The sequence below is a fragment of the Nematolebias whitei genome, chromosome 17 (genome assembly GCF_014905685.2).
Source record: "Nematolebias whitei isolate Nwh7 chromosome 17, NemWhi1, whole genome shotgun sequence".
In the NCBI taxonomy this organism is placed as follows: domain Eukaryota; kingdom Metazoa; phylum Chordata; class Actinopteri; order Cyprinodontiformes; family Rivulidae; genus Nematolebias; species Nematolebias whitei.
In genome coordinates, this window is record NC_056514.1 from 8,296,546 (window position 1) to 8,317,483 (window position 20,938).

A 20,938-nucleotide genomic window follows, 5' to 3' on the forward strand; every position below is an offset into this window, starting at 1 on the left:
TATATTTCTTTGATGGCTAAGAAAACATTATTTCATGTTTAGGTATAGACATTATATCTTTTGATTGTTGTAATTGAAGGTTTTTAAAGGCAGAACCCAAGGATGCGGGAAGGACTCGGGAGACTCGGCGGTTAAATAAGAAAGCACTTTTAATAACACAAAAACAAAACGGCTGTCGAGGCAGCAAAACTTACATTACTAAGACTTGTGGAGAATCACTAGGAGGCACTCTGGAAACAATAGGGACTTAGGAGGATTACCAGAGGAATACATGACGATGCCCAGACGAGGAATAACACCAAGACACAGACTTATATACAAACAATGACGAGGACTAAACACAAAACACCTGTCATGCTCACAGGTGTGGGAAAAGGGAAATCACACGAGGGGAAACAGGACAGAGACACACCACTAGGGGCAAAATCACCACATTACCCCTTCCTTAAAGGACGTCTCCAGAAATCCCCAAAAACTTGGGTGGGAGGAGGGGGAAAAAAACAGGACGGAGGGCTCAAGGGAACACAAGAGGGAAACCAAGCACACAACACATAAAAGACACACAAAAAGTTCAGGTGGGCGGCCAGGAGGTCGCCCACCACGTCGATACCGGTCAGGCGGGCGGCCTGGAGGCTTTCCACTACGTCGAAGCCGGTCAGGCGGGCGGCCTGGAGGCCGTCCACCACGTTGAAACAGGACTATAGATATGGCGTTGACCCCTCAAGGTGAGACACGGACCCTGGACGAGGCGTAGACCCTTGATGAGGCGAAGAGACCATCAGTGAAGCAGCTGGCGTAGGACCCTCGAGCGAAGCAGCCACTGGCATGGGACCCTCAGGAGGTGTGGAACACTTGAGAACTGCAGCAGACTTGAGACCTTCTGTGGCAGGCTCTGGATCTTCTGCGGCAGGTTCAGGTCCGGTCATGGAACCCTCTGCAGACCGGGGACCATCAGGCTGAGGTGAGGAAACCTCAGGGGCTGCAGCAGGAGAATCAGAGACCAGAGCTGCATCAGGTAAGTGGTTCAGAACTGCTGCTAGGGAGTCAGGGGCATGAACCAGAGCTGCAACAGGTGGTGGTGGTGGAGTCAGGACTGCAGCAGGAGAACCTGGGACCAGAGACGGGACTGCAGCAGGAGAACCAGGGACCAGAGACGGGACTGCAGCAGGAGAACCAGGGACCAGAGACGGGACTGCAGCAGCAGGTGATGGAGCCAGGCCACTGAAGGCTTGTGACCCACTGGAGGCTTGGGGCCCGCTGGAGGCTTGGGGCCCACTGGAGGCTTGGGGCCCACTGGAGGCTTGGGGCCCACTGGAGGCTTGGGGCCCACTGGAGGCTTGGGGCGATACGAGGTGTCAGGACCCGCCATTATAGAGATCCCAATAGATGGGGTGTCAGAACCAGTCCCCACAGAGGTACAGGAAGATGGTGCATTGGGACCAGCCCCCACCGAAGCATAGGAAGGAGCTGGGGCGTCAGGTCCTACCCCTACTGAAGCACTGGAGAATTGGGCTTCGGGACCAGCCCCCACCTAAGCATAGGAAGGAGGTGGGGTGTCAGGTCCTACCTCCACTGAAGTACTGGAGGAAGGGGTATCTGGACCAGCCCCCACTGAAGCATAGGAAGGAGGTTCTTGTGGGTTCTGCTGTGGCACAGTATAGCTGGAGAGAGAATGGTGTTTAAACTATTCTTTGAAAGTCCTTATGTTAATGAGTAATTGATGAAACTCTGGGATCTGCATTATTGCAGGCTGAGACAGTAATAATTCTTCAGCTAGGGAATAAATAGTGCTCTGATAGTTCAGGTTGAGTTTATCGGATGAAAGCAGATTTTGAAGTGTTTTATTTAAAGCAATAGATTCAGGAGATGACTTATCTGAGAAGGAGGACTTGTCCTGAAGGGATTCGACAGAAGACTCGGGAAGGAGCTGAATGGGCTTTCATTCCGGTTGGCCCCCCTTTGTCTGCTCCACTGACGAGCGGGGGATTGACTGCTCCTCCCCCTTTGAAATTCTCCCCGGTGCTTTAAGCCCCCAGTATACTGCCGCGTACGTCCATACGCAGAGGTACGCACGTACGTACGCAGAGGTACAAGCGTACCCTCCAGGGCATGTCCGTGCAAAGCTCAAATTTTTACGACCGCATACGCGTACGCGGTGTCGCACAATAAACTGCCCAGCAACGGACTGTTTTGTATGCAACACCAATGTATTAAATTTCCCTTCTTCATCCCTGATCTGGCCTTTTCTTTTGTTTTGTTTTTTGCCAAGAGGCAAGAGATCTCTTCCTCCTCTATTGATGCCAAATCTGAAATGGTGAAAAATGAAGGAATTTGTCATGAGCGAATTAAACTCAGGTCCAGCATGGCTGCAGGAGGGTCTGGAGATTTCCTGGTGTGCTGGTCTGATGTGTGGGCTGCAGAGCTAGCGCTCCCTGTTTTTTTTATTTATTTTTTAGATCTTTTTATTAACAACATTTAAACACAGAACACCGCTGTGGCTGAGGCTGCCAGCACTCTTTTTTTTTTCCTGACCTGTCAATCAGTCCAGTAGACGTGTCAGCAAATGACCAATCGGCGACCTCAATTTGTCCCGAAGGTAAACACCCCTTATCTGTGAAGCTGCTCTGCAGCTGCTCGGGGTGTACGCTGGAGTACGAAGTCTGAACCCTCTGCGTACAGTACACGCATACGTACGCGTGAACGGACATATGCGGCAGTATACTGGAAGCTTTAGGCTGTGCAGCGGGAGAGCAGGTTGAAGGCTGGAGCTGGAGATTGGTGGTTCCAACCCATCTTTGCCGCTTATTCCTCCTGCGGTGCGGTGAGTTCATCCTCCTGCTCAGTGCCGTCCTCCGAAGAACACAGCAGGTGCGGCGAGCAGGGTGGCAGGGTGGAGGAAGTAGCTGGTTTAAAATCCAGGCGGCTCCCCCGGAGCTGAGACCTCATTTCCTCTTCCTCCACTAGAAGAGTTGATGGCAGGATCTCAACCTCTGGGCTGCGGTGACCTTGTCTCTGGACGGGTTCGGTCTGGAACCCGCCCCATGTGATGACAGGCCCCTCATGTAGGAGGTTGAGGAGCATTAAGTGTAGAACCAGTAGACTGAGGAACAGCTTAAACCCTGAAGCTGTTAGACTCATGAATCTCTAATCAGGATAATCACTGTGAAAGAAATCACTGTAATGCCACTTGATTGTTGATATGTGCTCCTGACTATCCATGTTGCTGATCTTATGCTGCTGATTTAATTCATGCTGCTGTGTTCATTCGTACTCTTCTGCTCACACAGACTCATGTTCATGTTGCTGTTGTTGTTCAGTGTATTGTTTTTGTATTATTAATGCTTAGTCGATTCTTAGTTTAGCATATTATTTCATATGTTACTGTAGCTCTTATTACTGTTTTACTTTACAATTTATACTTTTGTTGGATGTAACTGGGACCCTGTGTACACAATGTTGTTCCACCATATGTACCACATTTGCTGCATATGACAAATAAAGAAACTTTGATTTTGACTGTGAAACACCAAGCATGAAGTCAGAGGAATTGTCTGCAGATCTCCAAGACAGGATTGTATTGAGGCACAAATCTGGGGAAGGATACAGAAAAAATTCTGCTGCTTTGAAGGTCCCAATGAGCTCAGTGGCCTCCATCATTCATAGATGGAAGAAGTTTGGAACCACTAGGACTCTTCCTAGAGCTAACCGGACATCTACAGTGAGAGATCAGGGGAAAAGGGCCTTAGTCAGGGAGGTGACCAAGAACCCAATGGTCACTCTGTCAGAGCTACAGCCCAGTGTTCCTCTGTGAAGAGAGGAGCAGCTTCCAGAAGGACAACCATCTCTGCAGCAATCCAACAGCCAGGCCTGTCTGGTAGAGTGGTCAGAAGAAAGCCACCTCTTAATAAAAGGCAACATGGCAGCTCGTCTGGAGTTTGACAAAAGACAACTGAAGGACTCAGACCACGAGAAACAAAATTCTCTAGTCTGATGAGACAAAGATTGAAATGTTTGGTGTGAATAACAGGCAGTAAAACATGGTGATGGTAGCATCATGCTGTGGGGATATTTTCAGTAGCATGAACTTGTAGACCAGTCAGGATAGAGGGAAAGATGAATTCAGCAATGCAGAGACATCCTGGATAAAAACTTGCTCCAGAGCTCTCTAAAAATGACTGACTGGGGCGCCACTTCATTTTTCAGCAGGAATACTTTCCAGATGCACTCTCTTCTTCTTCTTCTTCTTTTGGCTTTCCCCTCTTCAGAGGTTGCCACAGCAAGTCATTTTTCTCGACCTCACCATCACAAGTCCTGCACCTTGTGACCTCTGTTCCTTGTAACCTTGCTGTCCACCTGTTTCCTTCTCATTTACACATACATACTCTGTCTTACTATGGCTGACTTTCATTCCTCTTCTTTCAAGTGCATACCTCCACCTCTCAAGTTCTCTTCCACCTGTTTGTTCCCTGTTCTCACCACATATCACAAGGTCATCTGCAAACATCATAGTCCACGGGGATTCTTGCCTAACTTCATCTGTTAGTCGGTCCATCACCAGAGCAAACAAGAACGGGCTCAGAGCAGATCCTTGATGCACTCCCACATCCACCTTGAAGCTATCTGTCACTTCTACAGCACATCTCACCACTGTCCAGCTGTCCTTATACATGTCCTGTACCAGTCTAACATACTTCTTTGCCACTCCAGATTTCCTCACGCACTTTCCAGATGTGTGTGTGTGTGCGTGTTTATGAACTACTTCTTCCTTGACACCCCCCCCCCCCCCCCCCCCCCCCCCACACACACACATTTGCTCTAGGGTTTTTGTGGTGTTTGCATTCTTCTTCAGCCTGTTCCTCCTTCTCATTTTCTACACAGATTCCCTCGCCTGGTCCTCATCCTAATGTTTCCAGGTGTTTTAAAAATTTTGAACTCAGCTCTCATCTTGTATATCTGTGTTCTCTTCCTCAGTCAAGTTGTGGTAACAATAACTTTGTTTGTTCCATAACCCCCAGTGTTTGGCTGGTCTCTCTGTTCATATGTCCTGTATCTCTTAATGTCCAAGATGCTTTTATGATGCTTTATCATGAAAGTCCATGTTTTTTTATTCACTGTTTTATTCTCTTTCTTTCTCTCTCTTTGTGCGTGTGTGCGTGTGTGTGTGTGTGCGTGTGTGTGTGTAGGTGAGGCATGCTGGTGGACCATCCATCCAGCATCAAAGCAGCGTTCAGAGGGAGAGAAGGTCAGAGTGGGAGATGATCTGATCTTGGTCAGCGTTTCATCTGAAAGATATCTGGTCAGTTGTTGCTCTCTTTTTTCTTTTAGATTCCTATTTTTTCACTATTTATTTTTGACTCCTTACTTCTTTCCTTTACTGTCATTTTAAGCATGTGCTATTAAAAACAAACAAACAAAAAATAAATATATCATAAAAGTACTGCATGCATAGCAGTGCAAGCAGAGCTGTCCTTTCATTTAGGTGATGCTTTACACAAAACTCATGTACAAGCAATAAAGCAATGCAATATGATACCATTTTAGTGTAGGCTAATGTCAATTTGCTGTGGTGGCCATATTGAATTGGACTAACTCCACAAATTTAATCAAGTTTTAGATGTACAGCCAATGAGTACTTTCTGCAAGGTTCATTAAATTGTGTTCACAGCTTCAACAAAAACTTTGGTAGCAGACACATGCACAGACCCTGACAACAACATTATTGGTTGCCTTTACAGTTTTTAATCAAAGTATTTTTATTGAAATATTTCCCTTTTAGAGCATACACACAAAATAACGAGAAAAAAAACAACATCCAAATCCCCTCCCACACTGGATCAGAAGCACAGACGAGCATATGAGAAAAGCATTGACGTATTTTTAACACGACACAAATGACTGCCAAGTGTCCCAAAATCTCTCATTTAAACCTTTCAAAGTATATCTGATTTTGCCAGATGAACATCCATCCATCCATCCATCCATTATCTTTTACCCGCTTCTTCCATTTTGGGTCATGGGGGTCGCCGCTGCCCATGTCCAGCAATCACTGTGTGAGGTGTGGGGTACACCATGACAGGTTGCAACAAGTCCATCACAGGGACACATAGAGACAAACAATCCTTCACTCTCTCACTCACACCTAGGGACAATTTAGAATTACCAATCAGCCTAACATGCATGTTTTTGGTCTGTGGGAGGAAACCGAAGTACCCAGAGAAAACTCAGAGAACATGCAAACTCCACCCAGAAAGGCCCCCGGAACAGGATTTGAACCAGGGACCTGCTCGCTGAGAGGCAGCAGCTCTACCAATTGCGCCACTGTGCTTCCCGCCAGATGAACATGATATATGAATTATCTTAGCAAATGTTCATATGCGGATCCCTCCATCTGCATGAAGTAAGTCTCCTGGCTAGAAAAGAACCAAAAGCAACCACATTCCTCTCACACTTGCTGAAGGATGTATCAACAGGAACCATCACAAACAGTGAAATGAATGGTGATGGTACAGCTTTTCCATATATCCCAGAGAATGTATCAAAAATAGATCGCCGATAGATCCTCAGCTTTGGACAAGTCCAGAATGTGCGTAAGAGCATAGCTGGAGTTTGTTTACAATTGTCACATGCAGGATCCAGGTCAGTTTTAATCCTGGACAGCTTGTGTTTGGACCATTGCAGCTGGTACACCACCTTGAACTGAATTAGTCTCAGACAGATTGAGGATGAATACATGTTCTCTCCAAAGCCACCCAATTGGAAGCAGGGATATTCTTTTTAACCAAAAATAATAGAGCTCTGGTATTATCTGCCCAGTAATAGTGCATGAAATTAGGAAGCGACATGACTCCAAGCTTGCAGGACAGATGTAAGATCGTGCAAATAGAAGCATTGAGAGCAGGCACCCCCGTCTCGTACCTCATTGCAATTCGAAGCAGCTGGATATGTTACAGTTAGTGTGTACTGCTGACATTGGGAAGGTATATATAAACTTCACCTATGATGTGAATTTAGGATCAAAATTAAATAGTTTTAAAGTCTCAAAGAGATACCCCCACTCCACAAATGTCAAATGCTTTCTCAGCATCAAGTGAGAGAATGATTTTGTCACAGTTGTAACCGGGTGGACTGGGAGTCAGTGTACAACACACCGAGCAGCTGCCTAATATTGAAGAAAGCCTGACAATTTTTTACAAACCTTGTCTGGTCAGGTGGGACAATTGTGAGAACCACATGCTCAATGTTGTCTTGAGCAGGTGACCTTTGCAAGGATTCTTGCATCAGTATTTAATTTACATCAGTATTTAAACGCAAGATAGGTCGACATGAGCTGCAGTTTAGAGGATCTTTATCTTTCATAGGTAACAGTGAGATTACAGCTTAACACATGGACAGTGGCAATATATCTGTAGCAAATGACTCTTCAAACACAGACATTAATAAAGGTGAGAGTAAATTTGAAATTTCTTTAAAACTCAGTTGTAAAGCCATCTGGCCCCAGGGACTTCCCATTTTGCATATCGTTGACTGTAGAACTTATCTCAACTACGAAGAAAAAAATCATTACTTTAGATTTATCCACTGAAAATTTGAATCCCCATTCAGTTGCCCATTTCTCAATTTTAAATATATCCTCCTGTAGGAGTGCATCTTCATGCTACACTGGCAATAACAAGCTGCAAATGGGGACTAGTACAGTGAGCAGACTATAACGTCTAATGAAGAACCTTGACGTTTGCTGTGAATATCACTTTCTGTGCAGCCTCTTGACTCTGTTTTATTTATTTTGAAGCACCTGTCCTATGGCAGCAGTTGTCTCCAAGTAGACGCAGCCTTCCAGCAGACTCTGTGGAGTGTGGCACCCATTTGTTCTGGCAGTGAAGTAGCACAAGGTACTCCTCTGTACATATTTTTGTTTCTCTGTCTTTTTGTTCCCTTCGTCTTTCAACTTTGTTTTGGTGCTCTATATTTTTATTGGTTTTAGATTATTTTTTAATAATACACATAAATTAATTTAGCTTTATTTTGTTTTCTATACATCTTGCTAACCACAAACTAACCATCTGTCTTGTTGTATTAGTTATAACATTTTTCTATAGGGCTTTATCTGACTCTCACATGATTTTGGAGCAATTTAGCCCAATCTTCTTAAGAGCATTGATGTTTGAAGACATTGGTTTCTGCATAGCTCTCTGAAGGTTCCACTACAGCAGGGGCAGGGAACCTTTTTGGCTGAGAGAACCATGAATGCCGCATATTTTAAATTGTAATTCCATGAGAGCCACACGATATGTTTAAAACTAAATACAAGTAAATGTGTGCATTTTATGTAAGACCAACACTTTTAAAGTACAAGTCTCTGAATTATTTTTAATAACGTTGTTATCCTGTTGCTAAAGGTGATGAATAAAGTACTTCTTACCATTAATGCGACTTCTGGTGCTGCATGGCTTTGCTGATGGCTTTGTAGTCTGGTTGATACATAGTGAAGTTAAGCTTCATGCAGGTGTTGAGACTTCCATTCGTTAAACGTGATCGTAGGTTGGTCTTAATGTTCTTTAGATGTGAGAAAGACTGCTCACATGCATACGTAGAGCCAAACATTGTTAGTACAGCAATACTCACACGCTGCAGTGTGTGGTATGTGACGGGAAGTGTGTTCCAAGTTCTGACAATCAGCTGGTCTGCGGGTTGAAGTTTTTTTCATTTCTCCCCACTTGTGTTAGCTCGCCAACTCTGCTTGCTGTCGTGCAAGTCTTTCCAAATTTTCATTCAGTGACTTGAACTTATTCACCCACATGTCTGAGACCTTCAGGTCAGCAGCTTGTATCTCAAACTCTCTGACGGTAACACCGGGGATGTAACTTAGGTTGGCGCTGTCCACTGCACACTCATGTGGATGGGTGATGAACTTAAAAAGATGAGTGCGCTCATGAAATCATCCAAAGCGCACTTTGAATGACTGCAGGAGATTAGATGTGAAGCCCGCTAGCTGCTGAAGATCAAGATGTTGAGCAGGGTCACTTGCTGTGCATGCATCTTTAAACTCTCCCAGTTTTTCAAAGTGTAGTAAACAACCTGTTTCAATGTCGGCTATGAAGAGTTCTAGCTTGTTTTCAAATGCAAACACTGCTTGTTGAAGGGATAAGACTGTATTTCCAACGCCTTGCATTTTCTCATTGAGCTAGTTCAGATGTTCAGTCATGTCCACGAGATAGTAGAACTTCAGGAGCCACTCAGTGTTAGGAGGGGAGGGGGCAAGAGGAGGTGGCGTGCCAAAGACACCATCTTAGCAGCAACATAACTGGTTTGTTCCACTTTGGAATAAGCTGTTTGGGGGAAGAATTAGTTTTGTGTTGTGTGTTTCCTTGACTGATGAAGATAGAAGGTGAAACGTTTCAGCAAAAATAAAAGAAAATGTCCAGATGACCTGACTAAAAATTATTGGATTGTACACCTGGATTATTGAGCATGGACTTTTTTTGGTTCACTCAGTGTTAGCTAACTCAGGATGCTCAACGTTTTTCATTTCAAGAAAAGTCCGGATTTCGCTCAGACAAGCCGCAAAACGGCTGAGCACCTTCCCTCTTGACAACCAACACACATGTCTGTGCACGAGCAGACCAGGATAATTATTCCCAACTTCTTCCAGCAGTGTTTTAAAATGGCGAGCATTTAAAGATCGGGCAACAATAAAGTTGACCACCTGAATGACCAGCGACATCACCTCACCAAGCTGCTCACCACACATCTGAGCACAAAGCACCTCCTGATGTAGGATGCAATGAAAACTTAGGATGGGTCTCTTTTCATGTTCACGAAGAAGTGCTACGAATCTTCTGTTTTTCCCCACCATGCCCGGAGCACCATCAGTACACACTGAAATAAGTTTATTCATTTTTTTCTTTAGCAAACTCAGTGAAATACCTTAATAAATCCTCCCCTCTTGTTGTCCCTTTCAGAGGCAAAACAGCAAGACTTTCCTCACGTAGTGTGTCACCGACAGTATACCTTGCAATTACGCTGAACTGGGATAAATGGCTTAAATGGTCTGTTGACTCATCCAAAGTGAGAGAAAATAATGTTACTGCATTTATGTCTGTCACTTGTGTTACCTCTATTTGATTTGCCATCATGATGGTACGATCATGAACAGTTCTTGCCGACAGAGGCATGTCTTTTATTCGTTCAATTATCTTGTCTTTATCTAAAAAGTCGTCAAAAGTTCACTGGCAACATCAAGCATGAATGTTTTGGCATACTCTCCATCTGTGAATGGATTTCTGTTTCTCACAATTGCTAAAGCACCAGCAAAATTAACCAAATTCCAGTCACCTTGTTGGGTCCAAACACAGAGTTGCTGCTGACTAGCTTGCACTCTGCACAGTAGGTCTTCACATGCTTTCTTCCTGCTGTTCCCCACAGGATATTTTGATGCAAATGTAGTATGGCGTGTGTCGAAGTGTCGCTTTATATTTGACTTTTTCATCAATGCAATTTTATCATTGCATATTAGACACACTGCAGAACCTGCTCTCTACACAAAAGCAATTCCTCTGTCCATTCCTGCTGAAAAGTATGATACTCCATCTCTTTTTCTTTTAGCCATCTTCTTAGATACGGGTTTCTGCAACTAACTAGCTAGCTGCTAGGAGGGAAATTTATTTCCTGACCACGTCACCCGTGTATGTTACGCATTTTCCGATTGGCTCCAGCCACCTGCAACCATGTTTTATATTTTTATTGTTATTATATTTTTATTAAAGATTTGTCTGCGAGCCAGATGCAGTCATCAAAAGAGCCACATCTGGCTCGCAAGCCATAGGTTCCCGACCCCTGCACTACAGGATTTCAGGCTGAGATTTTTGGCTTGGACTGCACTGTTGCAGATCTTTGTTTCTTTAGTTATTTATCCATTCTGTTGTAGATTAGTTGCAATGTTTGGATCATTGTCCTGTTCGACATGACCCAGTTTGGTCCAAGTTTCAGCTGAAGGGAACAAAACAAACTAAAAACATTCCAAATTATAAATCCAATTCAGATCCAGCTTTAAGTCCAATTCCAGTCAATTCATTCATATTAAAACACAGTTCATTCTGAAATTCCTATTTAGTAAAAGTTATTTAATGAATCCAGCAGAAGGTGACATCTCTTTACCTTAGATGGTCACAGTGGAAAGGCACTTTTTTACCTGGAAGAAACCTCCGGTAGAACCAGGCTAGGGATGAGTAGCCATCTCCATCGACCCGATGAGGTTTCAGAGGTCAGGAAAGAAACTCAGAAAAACTGCTCCATCAAGTAAAAACACAGGTTTTTGCTGTTTCTGTGAGTAACAAGTTGGCCATCAGGCCTAAAACATTTGATTGTTGTATATGATGATTGATTGTTTTGGACGGATGGTCCACTTTTTGCATGTGTAAAGACAGTTTCTGGGAACTCCACAGCAGGATGGCTTAAAACACATCAATGAGGTGCTATTTATAAGACAGATCTTGGTGGCAGTCCTCAGACTGATTGAGTCTTTCAGATGAAAGACGAAACGTTTCTTCCAAAAAGAAACTGTCCAGATGACATGATATAACTTTTTTGTGAAGTAAAAACACAGACTAATGACAGTAATAATTACATAAATAAAAACTAAATGTCTTAAAATGTGGGAACTTTCTGAGCTTAGTTTCTTAGGGTGCATTCACATCAGCCCTGTTTAGTCCGCTTTAATCGAACTCTAGCTCGTTTTCCTTGAAAGTCCGGTTTGTTTAGGGAGGTGTGAATGCGCCATCGAACTCTGTCATGGAACAAAAAGGCGAACTCTGGCCCGGGCTAAAACCTAGGTCTCGGTCCGGTAGAAGCGAACTCCAGCGCGGTTCGAGTACAGTGTGAATGCAAACAGACCGAGCCCCGCTCCGCAAGGTAAACAAACACGTATTTCTCTGACCTTATATGGAGCCATCAGCTGCCTTGTGTGGAAAAACAATATTCTCCATGGTCTTCTGTCTCATCTTCTGCTCATGCTAAGTCCATTTTTGAAAAATGACAAAATATAACTCCTAAAACTGCTACAACTTGATGCCACTTCGTTTTTATTTTTATTTACAGAAGAAGAAGAAGACGTGTCTTCAGAGGTTTTTGTGTCATTTCTTTCAGTAGTTCTTGGTGCAGCGGGGCCTCAGGCGAGCGGGGGAATAGGTTGGTTCAACAGATTGTCTCGACTGCACAGTGCAGTGTGAGTGCAAACGCACCAGCTCAAATGTAAACAAAAGGTCATGAATATTGGTCCCGAACCGAACCGAGTCTACCGGGCTATCTAGTGTGAAAACGGCCTTAGAAATGTTTGAATTTGGGCAACAGCAGCATTGGCACCTTTCAGAATGAATTCAGAAATGTACTGGTACCTTTACATTTTTATTCTCATAAAAAAAAAAAAATTATTACTTTGGAGTTGTGGGTGGTTCCAAGGTCTTAAAACCCTTTTCCTGTGATAACACGAAAGTTCCTCTGCTGCACTGGAGCTTTCACATTAACTCCTTTTATGTCAGTAGAACTTTTATAAACAGGAGCTTTTAGGAAACAGAACCAGCTCTACATTTTTGTTGCCTACTTTGGAGAGACATATAATTCTGCTGTCTGTTCTATCTCACCCTCTACCTTAACAATTTTCTACAGTTAATCCCTCACCTCATCTCTGTGAATTTGTTTCTTTATGTGACCCATCAGGTCTCATCTTCTTCTTTGCTCTCTTGTCTCCAGGGTTCCTGATAGGAGGGGACGTCATGCGCCTCCGTCACGGCCACATGGATGAGTGTCTCACTGTTCCATCTGGACAGCATCAGGATGAACACAGAAGGTATTGTGTGTGGATCATTTAATATACCATACCATACCATACCACACCATACCATACCATACCATACCACACCATACCATACCACACCATACCATACCACCATACCATACCATACCATACCATACCACACCACACCACCATACCATACCATACCATACCATACCACATCATACCATACCATACCACACCATGCCATACCATACCACACCATACCACCATACCACACCACCATACCATACCACACCACACCACCATACCATACCACACCACACCATACCACACCATACCATACCATACCATACCATACCACACCATACCATACCATACCACATCATACCACCATACCACACCACACCACCATACTATACCACACCATATCACCATACCATGCCACACCACCATACCATACCATACCAGACCACACCATACCATACCACACCATACCACCATACCATACCATACCACACCACATCATACCATACCATACCATACCACCATATCATACCACACCACACCACACCACACCATACCATACCATACCATACCATACCATACCATAACATTTTATCTATAAAGCAGTTAAAAACAGCAACAAGGCCAACTAAAGTGCTGTACAGCAAAAACAAACAAGCAAAGGACACAGGATAAAATACGTAGATCCAAATATGTAAAGATAAGAACTAAATGACAAACATTAAATCAATTAATTCAGTGTCAAAAGCCAGGGAATAAGAGTGAATTTTTAAATGAGTCTTAAAAACAATAAGTGAGAGAGCTTGTCTGACATGCAGTGGTATGGATAAGAAAAGTTTTTACTTTAGTCTAAACCCTGTTATTTTCTGTTATAGACATTTTTTATACTGAACATGTGGCTTCTTTTTCTTGGCGATAAAATTATGCTTTTAGTGAAACTTGAGAATAAATTCTGGTTTCTGTCTCTAATTTTTCTTGTTTCACTTTGATCTTGCAGTCAGTACTAGAGCTGCAATTTTTAACCCGAGCCCAGGCCCGGCCAGACACGACCCGAAATTCGGGCCGTTCGGGCAAAGTTATTTACTTGATAGGCAAGTCGGTCTCGGGCTTTTGATGCAGTTTTATGAATCATACAGCACAAAGAAAACTAAATAATGCACAATATAAAATTGTGTTAATCTACTTGTGGGCAGCACGGTGGCACAACTGGTAGAGCTGCTGCCTCTCAGCGAGAAGGTCCTTGGTTCAAACCCCGGTCCAGAGGCCTTTCTGGGTGGAGTTTGCATGTTCTCTCTGTGCATGCGTGGGTTTTCTCCGGGTGCTCCGGTTTCCTCCCACAGACCAAATACATGCATGTTAGGCTGATTGGTAACTCTAAATTGTCCCTAGGTGTGAGTGAGAGAGTGAATGGTTGTTTGTCTCGTTTGTCTCTATGTGGCCCTGTGATGGACTTGCGACCCGTCCAGGGTGTACCCCGCCCCTCGCACAGTGACTGCTGGACATGGGCACCAGCGACCCCTGTGACCCAAAATGGAATAAACGGGTAAAGATAATGGATGGATGGATAATCTACTTGTAGAGGATGAGGCAGGTCCGACTGGCTGGTTGAAAGAGGTAAAAAAAATGTCCAGTTAAGGTTCAGATGGTTCACCTGATCACTTCTGGCCATGCGTGTCTCTGCATCTGCTGTCATCTGCGGTGAAAGAAGTAGCAGCATCTGCAAAAGATGAAGCGAGCATCGCATTTAATTAAAGTAGCCTTGTTCTATATTTTTCCAGATAATTTTGCTCTAAAAATATTTTTGTTCATCTGTATAATAGCCTATCTTTAGAGTTGATCTTCAGGCTATTTGTTTTATATGTTAATATCCATTTGGTGAAAGAATAAATCTTATATCTTTCTTTCTTTGAAATACGTTTTTAAAATATGTCAAACTGATTTACTTACAAAAGTGCTTAAATCTTATTTTAAAAATTAAAGCTGCAAGCAACATTGAAGGCCCTCGCAGCAAGGTGCCACTCCGGCCTTACGGCAACTGTGGGAGCTTGATCGACTCCGCCCAGTCGCCATCACGAACGCTCTCGCTCCCGTCCCGCGCCAGTTCACTGGGGTGCGCATTTGCCGAACCTTCGACATCACCCGTGAACGCGGGTGCTCCAGCAACATTCATCTTCTGATGAATCAGAACTTTCTTCAGTTAAACTGCTCCAAAACAGAGGCCATACTGATTGGCACCCCTCACCATGTTCAAACATCAACTATAACGACTATTTCCTTTTCTGTACAAGACATCCCCTTCTCCACCTCTGTCACAAATCTTGGAATAAAAATGGACTCTCATCTTACATTTGAAAATCACATTAAGCTTCTGTTTAAAACCTGTTTCTTCCATCTTCGAAATATCTCCAAACTTCGTCTATCTCTCACTTTTGCTGATGCAGTGAAACTCATCCATGCCTTTGTCTCCTCCAGGCTCGACTACTGCAACTCCCTGTTTTCTGGAATACCCGGCAAAAACCTTCAGAAGCTTCAATATATTCAAAACAGTGCAGCCAGGATTTTATTGAGAGCTTGTAAATTTGAACATATTACACCCATACTCCATAACCTCCATTGGCTTCCTGTCACCTACAGAATTCAGTACAAAATTGTTCTCATTTGCCATCAGTGTTTATACGGAAATTCACCAGATTACCTGAAGGACCTTCTTGCTCCATATTCATCCACCCGGTCCCTACGATCAAAGAACAGTAATCTCCTCCACCTTCCACAAACTAAATTAAGGACCATGGGAGATCGGGCATTCTGTGTGGCTGCCCCCCACCTCTGGAACTCCCTCCCTGACTATCTGAGAGCTCCACAATCATTGACTGACTTTAAAAAAGGCTTAAAGACTTTTCTTTTTAAGCAAGCCTATTCTGCCTCCACATGATTGTATCATTGATTTTAGTTGATTTTATCATTGATTTTAGTTGATTTTATCACTGACTTTAGTTGATTTTATCTTTGATTTTAGTTGATTTTATCACAGATTTTAGTTGATTTTATCATTGATTTTAATTGCACTCTGTAGCACTTTGAGATTTTTGTTAATGAAAAGAGCGTTACAAATTAAACTCATTATTGTTATTATTATTATAACACCTCTCAATCACCATCACTAATTCTCTCGTGCCATTCCCGCACGCCTCCACCAGGGTGCGCATATGTTTAAACTTTGCAATCGCCTTCCGCCCATATCAGTGTGAGAGGGGGCGCACTTGAGTCATATGTTAAACTACAATATCAATGTGTTTAGACGTGCTCACCGATTATGCACAAAAAATTTGGTTCAGATTGGATGATGTAGCACTGCAATATAACAGTTTGAATAATGTAGGGGGCGCACTGGAGTAAAAAGTAAAACAACAATACCAATGTGCCAATGTGTGTAAAAGTGCTCACTAATGATGCACCATAAATCTGGTCCAGATCGTATGATATATTACTGAGATATAACAGTTTGAATAATGTAGGGGGCACACTAGAGTCAAAAGTAAAACAACAATACCAATGTGTGTATAAGTGCTCACTAATGACGCACCAAAAATCTGGTGCAGATCGTATGATTTATCACTGAGATATAACTGTTGGAAGAATCTAGGGGGCGCACTTGAGTCAAATGTTAAATAACAATACCAATGTGTCTACAAGTGCTCACTGATTAGGCACAATAAATCTGGTACATATTGGATTATGTATCCTTCAGATATAACTGTTGGAATAATCTAGGGGGTGCACTAGAGTCATATGTTAAACCACAATATTAATGTGTCTAGAACTGTTCACTGATTACTTTTTTCCTCCCAGGCCCTCGTTGAGGTGGCAGCTTCTGTTTTTTCCTCCCCCGTTTTTCCTTCTTCCTGCACTTTTCTCTGTCTGTCTGAAGTGCCTGGGTCTCATCTCCTGAACATAAATTAAGAAGATTATGGATTTGGTATTGTAGGCATTCAATTCTATTGATAAGATTTTTTCATCAAAGCGACAAGGTCCTGGAGAACCGGCGTGTCCAGCTGAGACTCACGCTGTGGGGTACGTCATGGATTCGTGGGGAGTGTGACAGATGATGTGTCTCTCAGTCCTGTCTCAGATGGATGTTGAAGACGTTTATATATTTGGAATTATGATAGCAGGGACTCTGCTTTTTGACATCGGCGGGGCTCTGTTTTATCGACTTTTGAAGAAGACGGCGGGAGCAGTTTCGGCCGTGGAAAAGCTTCCGAGTCAGTGTGAAGGACTGGTCCTCGCTGTGGGAACTTTAAATTGTCTGGTTTACGAGCTTAACCGTAAGGTGGAGGTGATTGAGAATCCCAGATGGACTCAAGGCTGAAGAAAAAAGTAATCTGTCTGCCTGAAGAAAAAACAAGGATCAAGCTCATCTAAATCTGACTCCCGATGGCTTCGGAGACAGGCCGACTATCAATTTCTCCTGGGACATGAGTACCCAAGGACAAAAGCTTCATCTACCCCCCCCCGGAGAACTTTCTGTGCAAGCTTATCAGAACTGTCCGCTGAAACAACATCTTCAGAAACTGTGGCTGATCTGAAAAAATGCTCATGGACAAATCTCAACACCTTGATGTCAAATGCAAATGTAATCATGTTTTAATTGTGCTTGCTGGTAGAGTTTTTTGATGTCTCAATTCGTGTCCTAATAGACAAGATGTGAAATATCTTTTTTTGTAATACCACTATCTACCCTCATGTTTCTACCCCTTTTTCTATCTAAGATTATCTGATAAGGATAAAATGGCCGCGCTTTCTACAGTTGCAGCTTCGTGCACTCCGCCCATCTTTCGGACGACTGTACGTACATATTCGCGTTGTACCTCGGTGCAATTCCAATAAAGTTTATTCTGATTCTGATCACTCACAATAAAGTTGGTGTAGATCAGATGATATATCACTGAGCTATAGCTGTTGGTATAAGGTAGGTGGCGCTGTGGAGGCTATTGGTCACTTATCATGGATACCTGTTCAAGGGGTGGATAATGATTGATTATAGGGATTTTGGTGCACCTTGGCTGAAATCTGTGTATTTTAGAGCCAAACGTATTGCAACGGCGTCACTTCTTGATTCGTCATGCCGCCACGCCCACATCCTCCAGCAAAAACGGTTTGCACTTTAAATCAAGACAGACCATCTTATATGTCTTCTAACACAGGATCATCATGATTAGGTCAATGGTGTCAAAGAGGGAGCATTCCAAGTAATAAAAGATACTTCCTGTTCCGAGGGGGCAGGGCTTTGATGACGTCAAAATATAACAACAGTGAATCGTTGGACATCCAACAGGGATGAGTCATGCCAAGTTTGGTGCATTTCGGTCTTTCATTGTGAAAGTTATAGCATTTGGAAATTTATGGCGTGAAGCGCAACTTTGAGGCCTGGCCACGCCCTTTAACATAAACGAAAACGCAAGCTTGTGATAACTTTTACTCCACAATGGGTTAAGGGCATATTAACCAAGTTTGAAGGCAATCACTCAAAAACCCTAGGAGGAGTTTGTTAAAATGTGCCATTAGAAATACTCAAAGATGACACAAAATGGCCGACTTCCTGTTGGTTTTGGACCAAGGCTCCAAGAGACTTTTTCATAGGTCCTGAGATGATACAGATGTTTACTGATTTTCAGAATTATCGGTCAAAAAATGGCTTGGGGCTGAGGTTTTAAAATATTCTAAGGGGCGCTGTGAAGGCTATTGGCCAATTATCATAGCTTCCTGTTCAAGGGATGGATAATGATCGATCATACTGATTTTGGTGCATCTTGGTTCAAATCTGTGGAATTTAGAGCCAAACGTATGGTGATGGCATTACGTCTTACTTCGCCACGTCACGACGCCCACATGCTCCACCCGAAACTGTCAGTGTTGGAAAGCAAGTTACACCAACATGTCTTCGGTCACTGGACATGCTATCATGCTGATCAGGTGACGGGGTCAGCTAGGGACTGTTCAAGGTAAAACTTTACACTTCCTGTTGTCAGGGGGCGTGGCTTAATTGATGTCATAATTTGACCATTCAGTCTTGCAGGTGACAGGATGTGGATCAATCACTGAAGGTTTGATGTCTCAGACAGTTTTCTTGTAGGAGCGATGATGGCATTTCAGTTTTCACAGCGAGATGCCAAACTTTGAGGTCTGGCCCCGCCCCTTCAGCATGTACAAAAAACACACCATTTTGAAAACTTTTCATCCCCCATGCCTTTTGATCAAAATGGCCAAGTTTGAAACCGATTGAGCGAAATCCCTAGAAGGAGTTTGTTCAAATGCAGAGGCTGTAAACCGCCAAAATGGTGTGAAAATTTCCTGATGCATGCTCAATAATCCAGGTAGAAAAATCCAAAAAAGTTCAATCTGGTCCTCTGGACATTAAAAAAAAAAAAAAAACAAAGCAAAAAAAAAAAAAGTAGAAACGTTTTGTCTCTCTTCCGAGAGACTTCCTCAGTCTGAGGTGCTGTATTCAGCTCAGTCTCTTAAAAAGCACCTTCTCAGAGTGGATCAACCAGTTTGCTGCTGACAACCAAAACCAGCTGCTTACATGGTCAAGAAGGACCATCAGCCTAACAATGGATCATTAGCACACTGATGGTTGTTTACTATTCACAGAGGGTTGAGTGATACTAGCAATAACAGCATTGAAAGAGGGGAACAGTTGAACCCGAAGGCCTCCACCCCTGTTTAATAATGGACAATTTCTTTTCACAAAGATGGCCTCCTTTACTCCTCTCTCAAACCATTGTTCCTCTCTGTCTAGGATGTGAACATCTTCATCCCTGAAAGAGTGACCGCTGGTCTGGAGATGAGTGTAGACCACAGAATCCTGGCCTGATGATGTTGATCTTCTGTGCTGGGCCATCCTTTTGGCCAGTGGCTGTTTAGTTTCCCCGATGTAAGACTGATCACAGCCCTCCTGACACTGAACAGCATACACAATATTACTCTGTTTGTGCCAGGGGACTGGATCTTTGGGATGAACCAGTCTTTGCCGTAATGTATTTTGGGGTTTAAAAGCCACTGGGACGTTATGTTTAGAAAATAAACGTCTCAGTTTCTCTGATACTCCCTCAACATATGGAATGACCACTGGTCTGGGTTCCTCCTTTTCACCTGATGACTGACTGGAGTCCTGTTTGGGTTTCTTCTCTGCTTTCAGGAAGGCCCATTTAGGATATCCACATTGCTCTAGAGCCTGTCTTGTGTAGGATTTCTCCTTCTGCCTGGCTCCTGAGTTAGTGGGGATGCTGTCTGCTCTGTGATACAGAGTCCTGATGACTCCTAACTTGTGCTCCAAAGGGTGATGGGAGTCAAACTGCAAATACTGGTCTGTGTGGGTGGGTTTGTGGTACACCTCGGTTTGCAAATGTCCTCTATCAGAGACTGAGACCTCACAGTCCAAGAAAGCCACCCTGCCATTTTTTACATTTTCTCGTGTGAACTTGATGTATTTATCCACAGAGTTGATGTGGTCAGTAAAATGTTGGACTTCCTGAGATTTGATTTTAACCCAGGTGTCGTCAACATATCTGAACCAATGACTTGGTGGTGTCCCTGAAAATTACGTCAAGGCTCTCTTTTCTACCTCCTCCATGTACAGGTTGGCAACAATAGGAGAAACTGGAGACCCCATAGCACACCCATGTTTCTGCCTATAATATCGTTCCCAATTTCTGAAGTAGGTTGACTGCAGGCACAGTTTCAAGAGTTGACACAGTTGTTCTCTAGAAAGTGTGGTCCTGCTGCTCAGAGTGGTGTCTGATTTTAATCTTAAACTGACCACCTCTACTGCATCATCAACAGGAATGCACGTAAAGAGTGATGTGACATCAAAAGAGACCATTGTTTCATCAGTCTCCATGATGACATCCCTCACCTTATCCACAAAGTCCATGGTGTTCTGTATGTGGTGTTCTGAGCTGCCAACTAAAGGGATGAGTACAGATGCCAGATATTTGGGAACATTGTAAGTGACCGAGTTAATCATGCTAACAATTGGTCTTAAAGATACACCTTGTTTGTGGATTTTAGGTAAACCATACAGACTAGGTGTGGCCTCCCCTGGGTACAGTCTGTGGTACAGAA

The 20,938-nt window shown here is 43.4% G+C and overlaps 1 protein-coding gene across 1 annotated transcript in view; it reads left to right on the forward strand.

The window, feature by feature from the left end:
- ryr2a (ryanodine receptor 2a (cardiac)) overlaps positions 1-20,938 on the forward strand; it is a 554,599-nt gene that overhangs the window by 72,776 nt on the left and 460,885 nt on the right. The window contains 3 exon segments of the mRNA XM_037691577.1: positions 5,184-5,296; positions 7,790-7,889; positions 12,745-12,841. Of these exon segments, the coding sequence (XP_037547505.1) occupies positions 5,184-5,296; positions 7,790-7,889; positions 12,745-12,841 (310 nt within the window).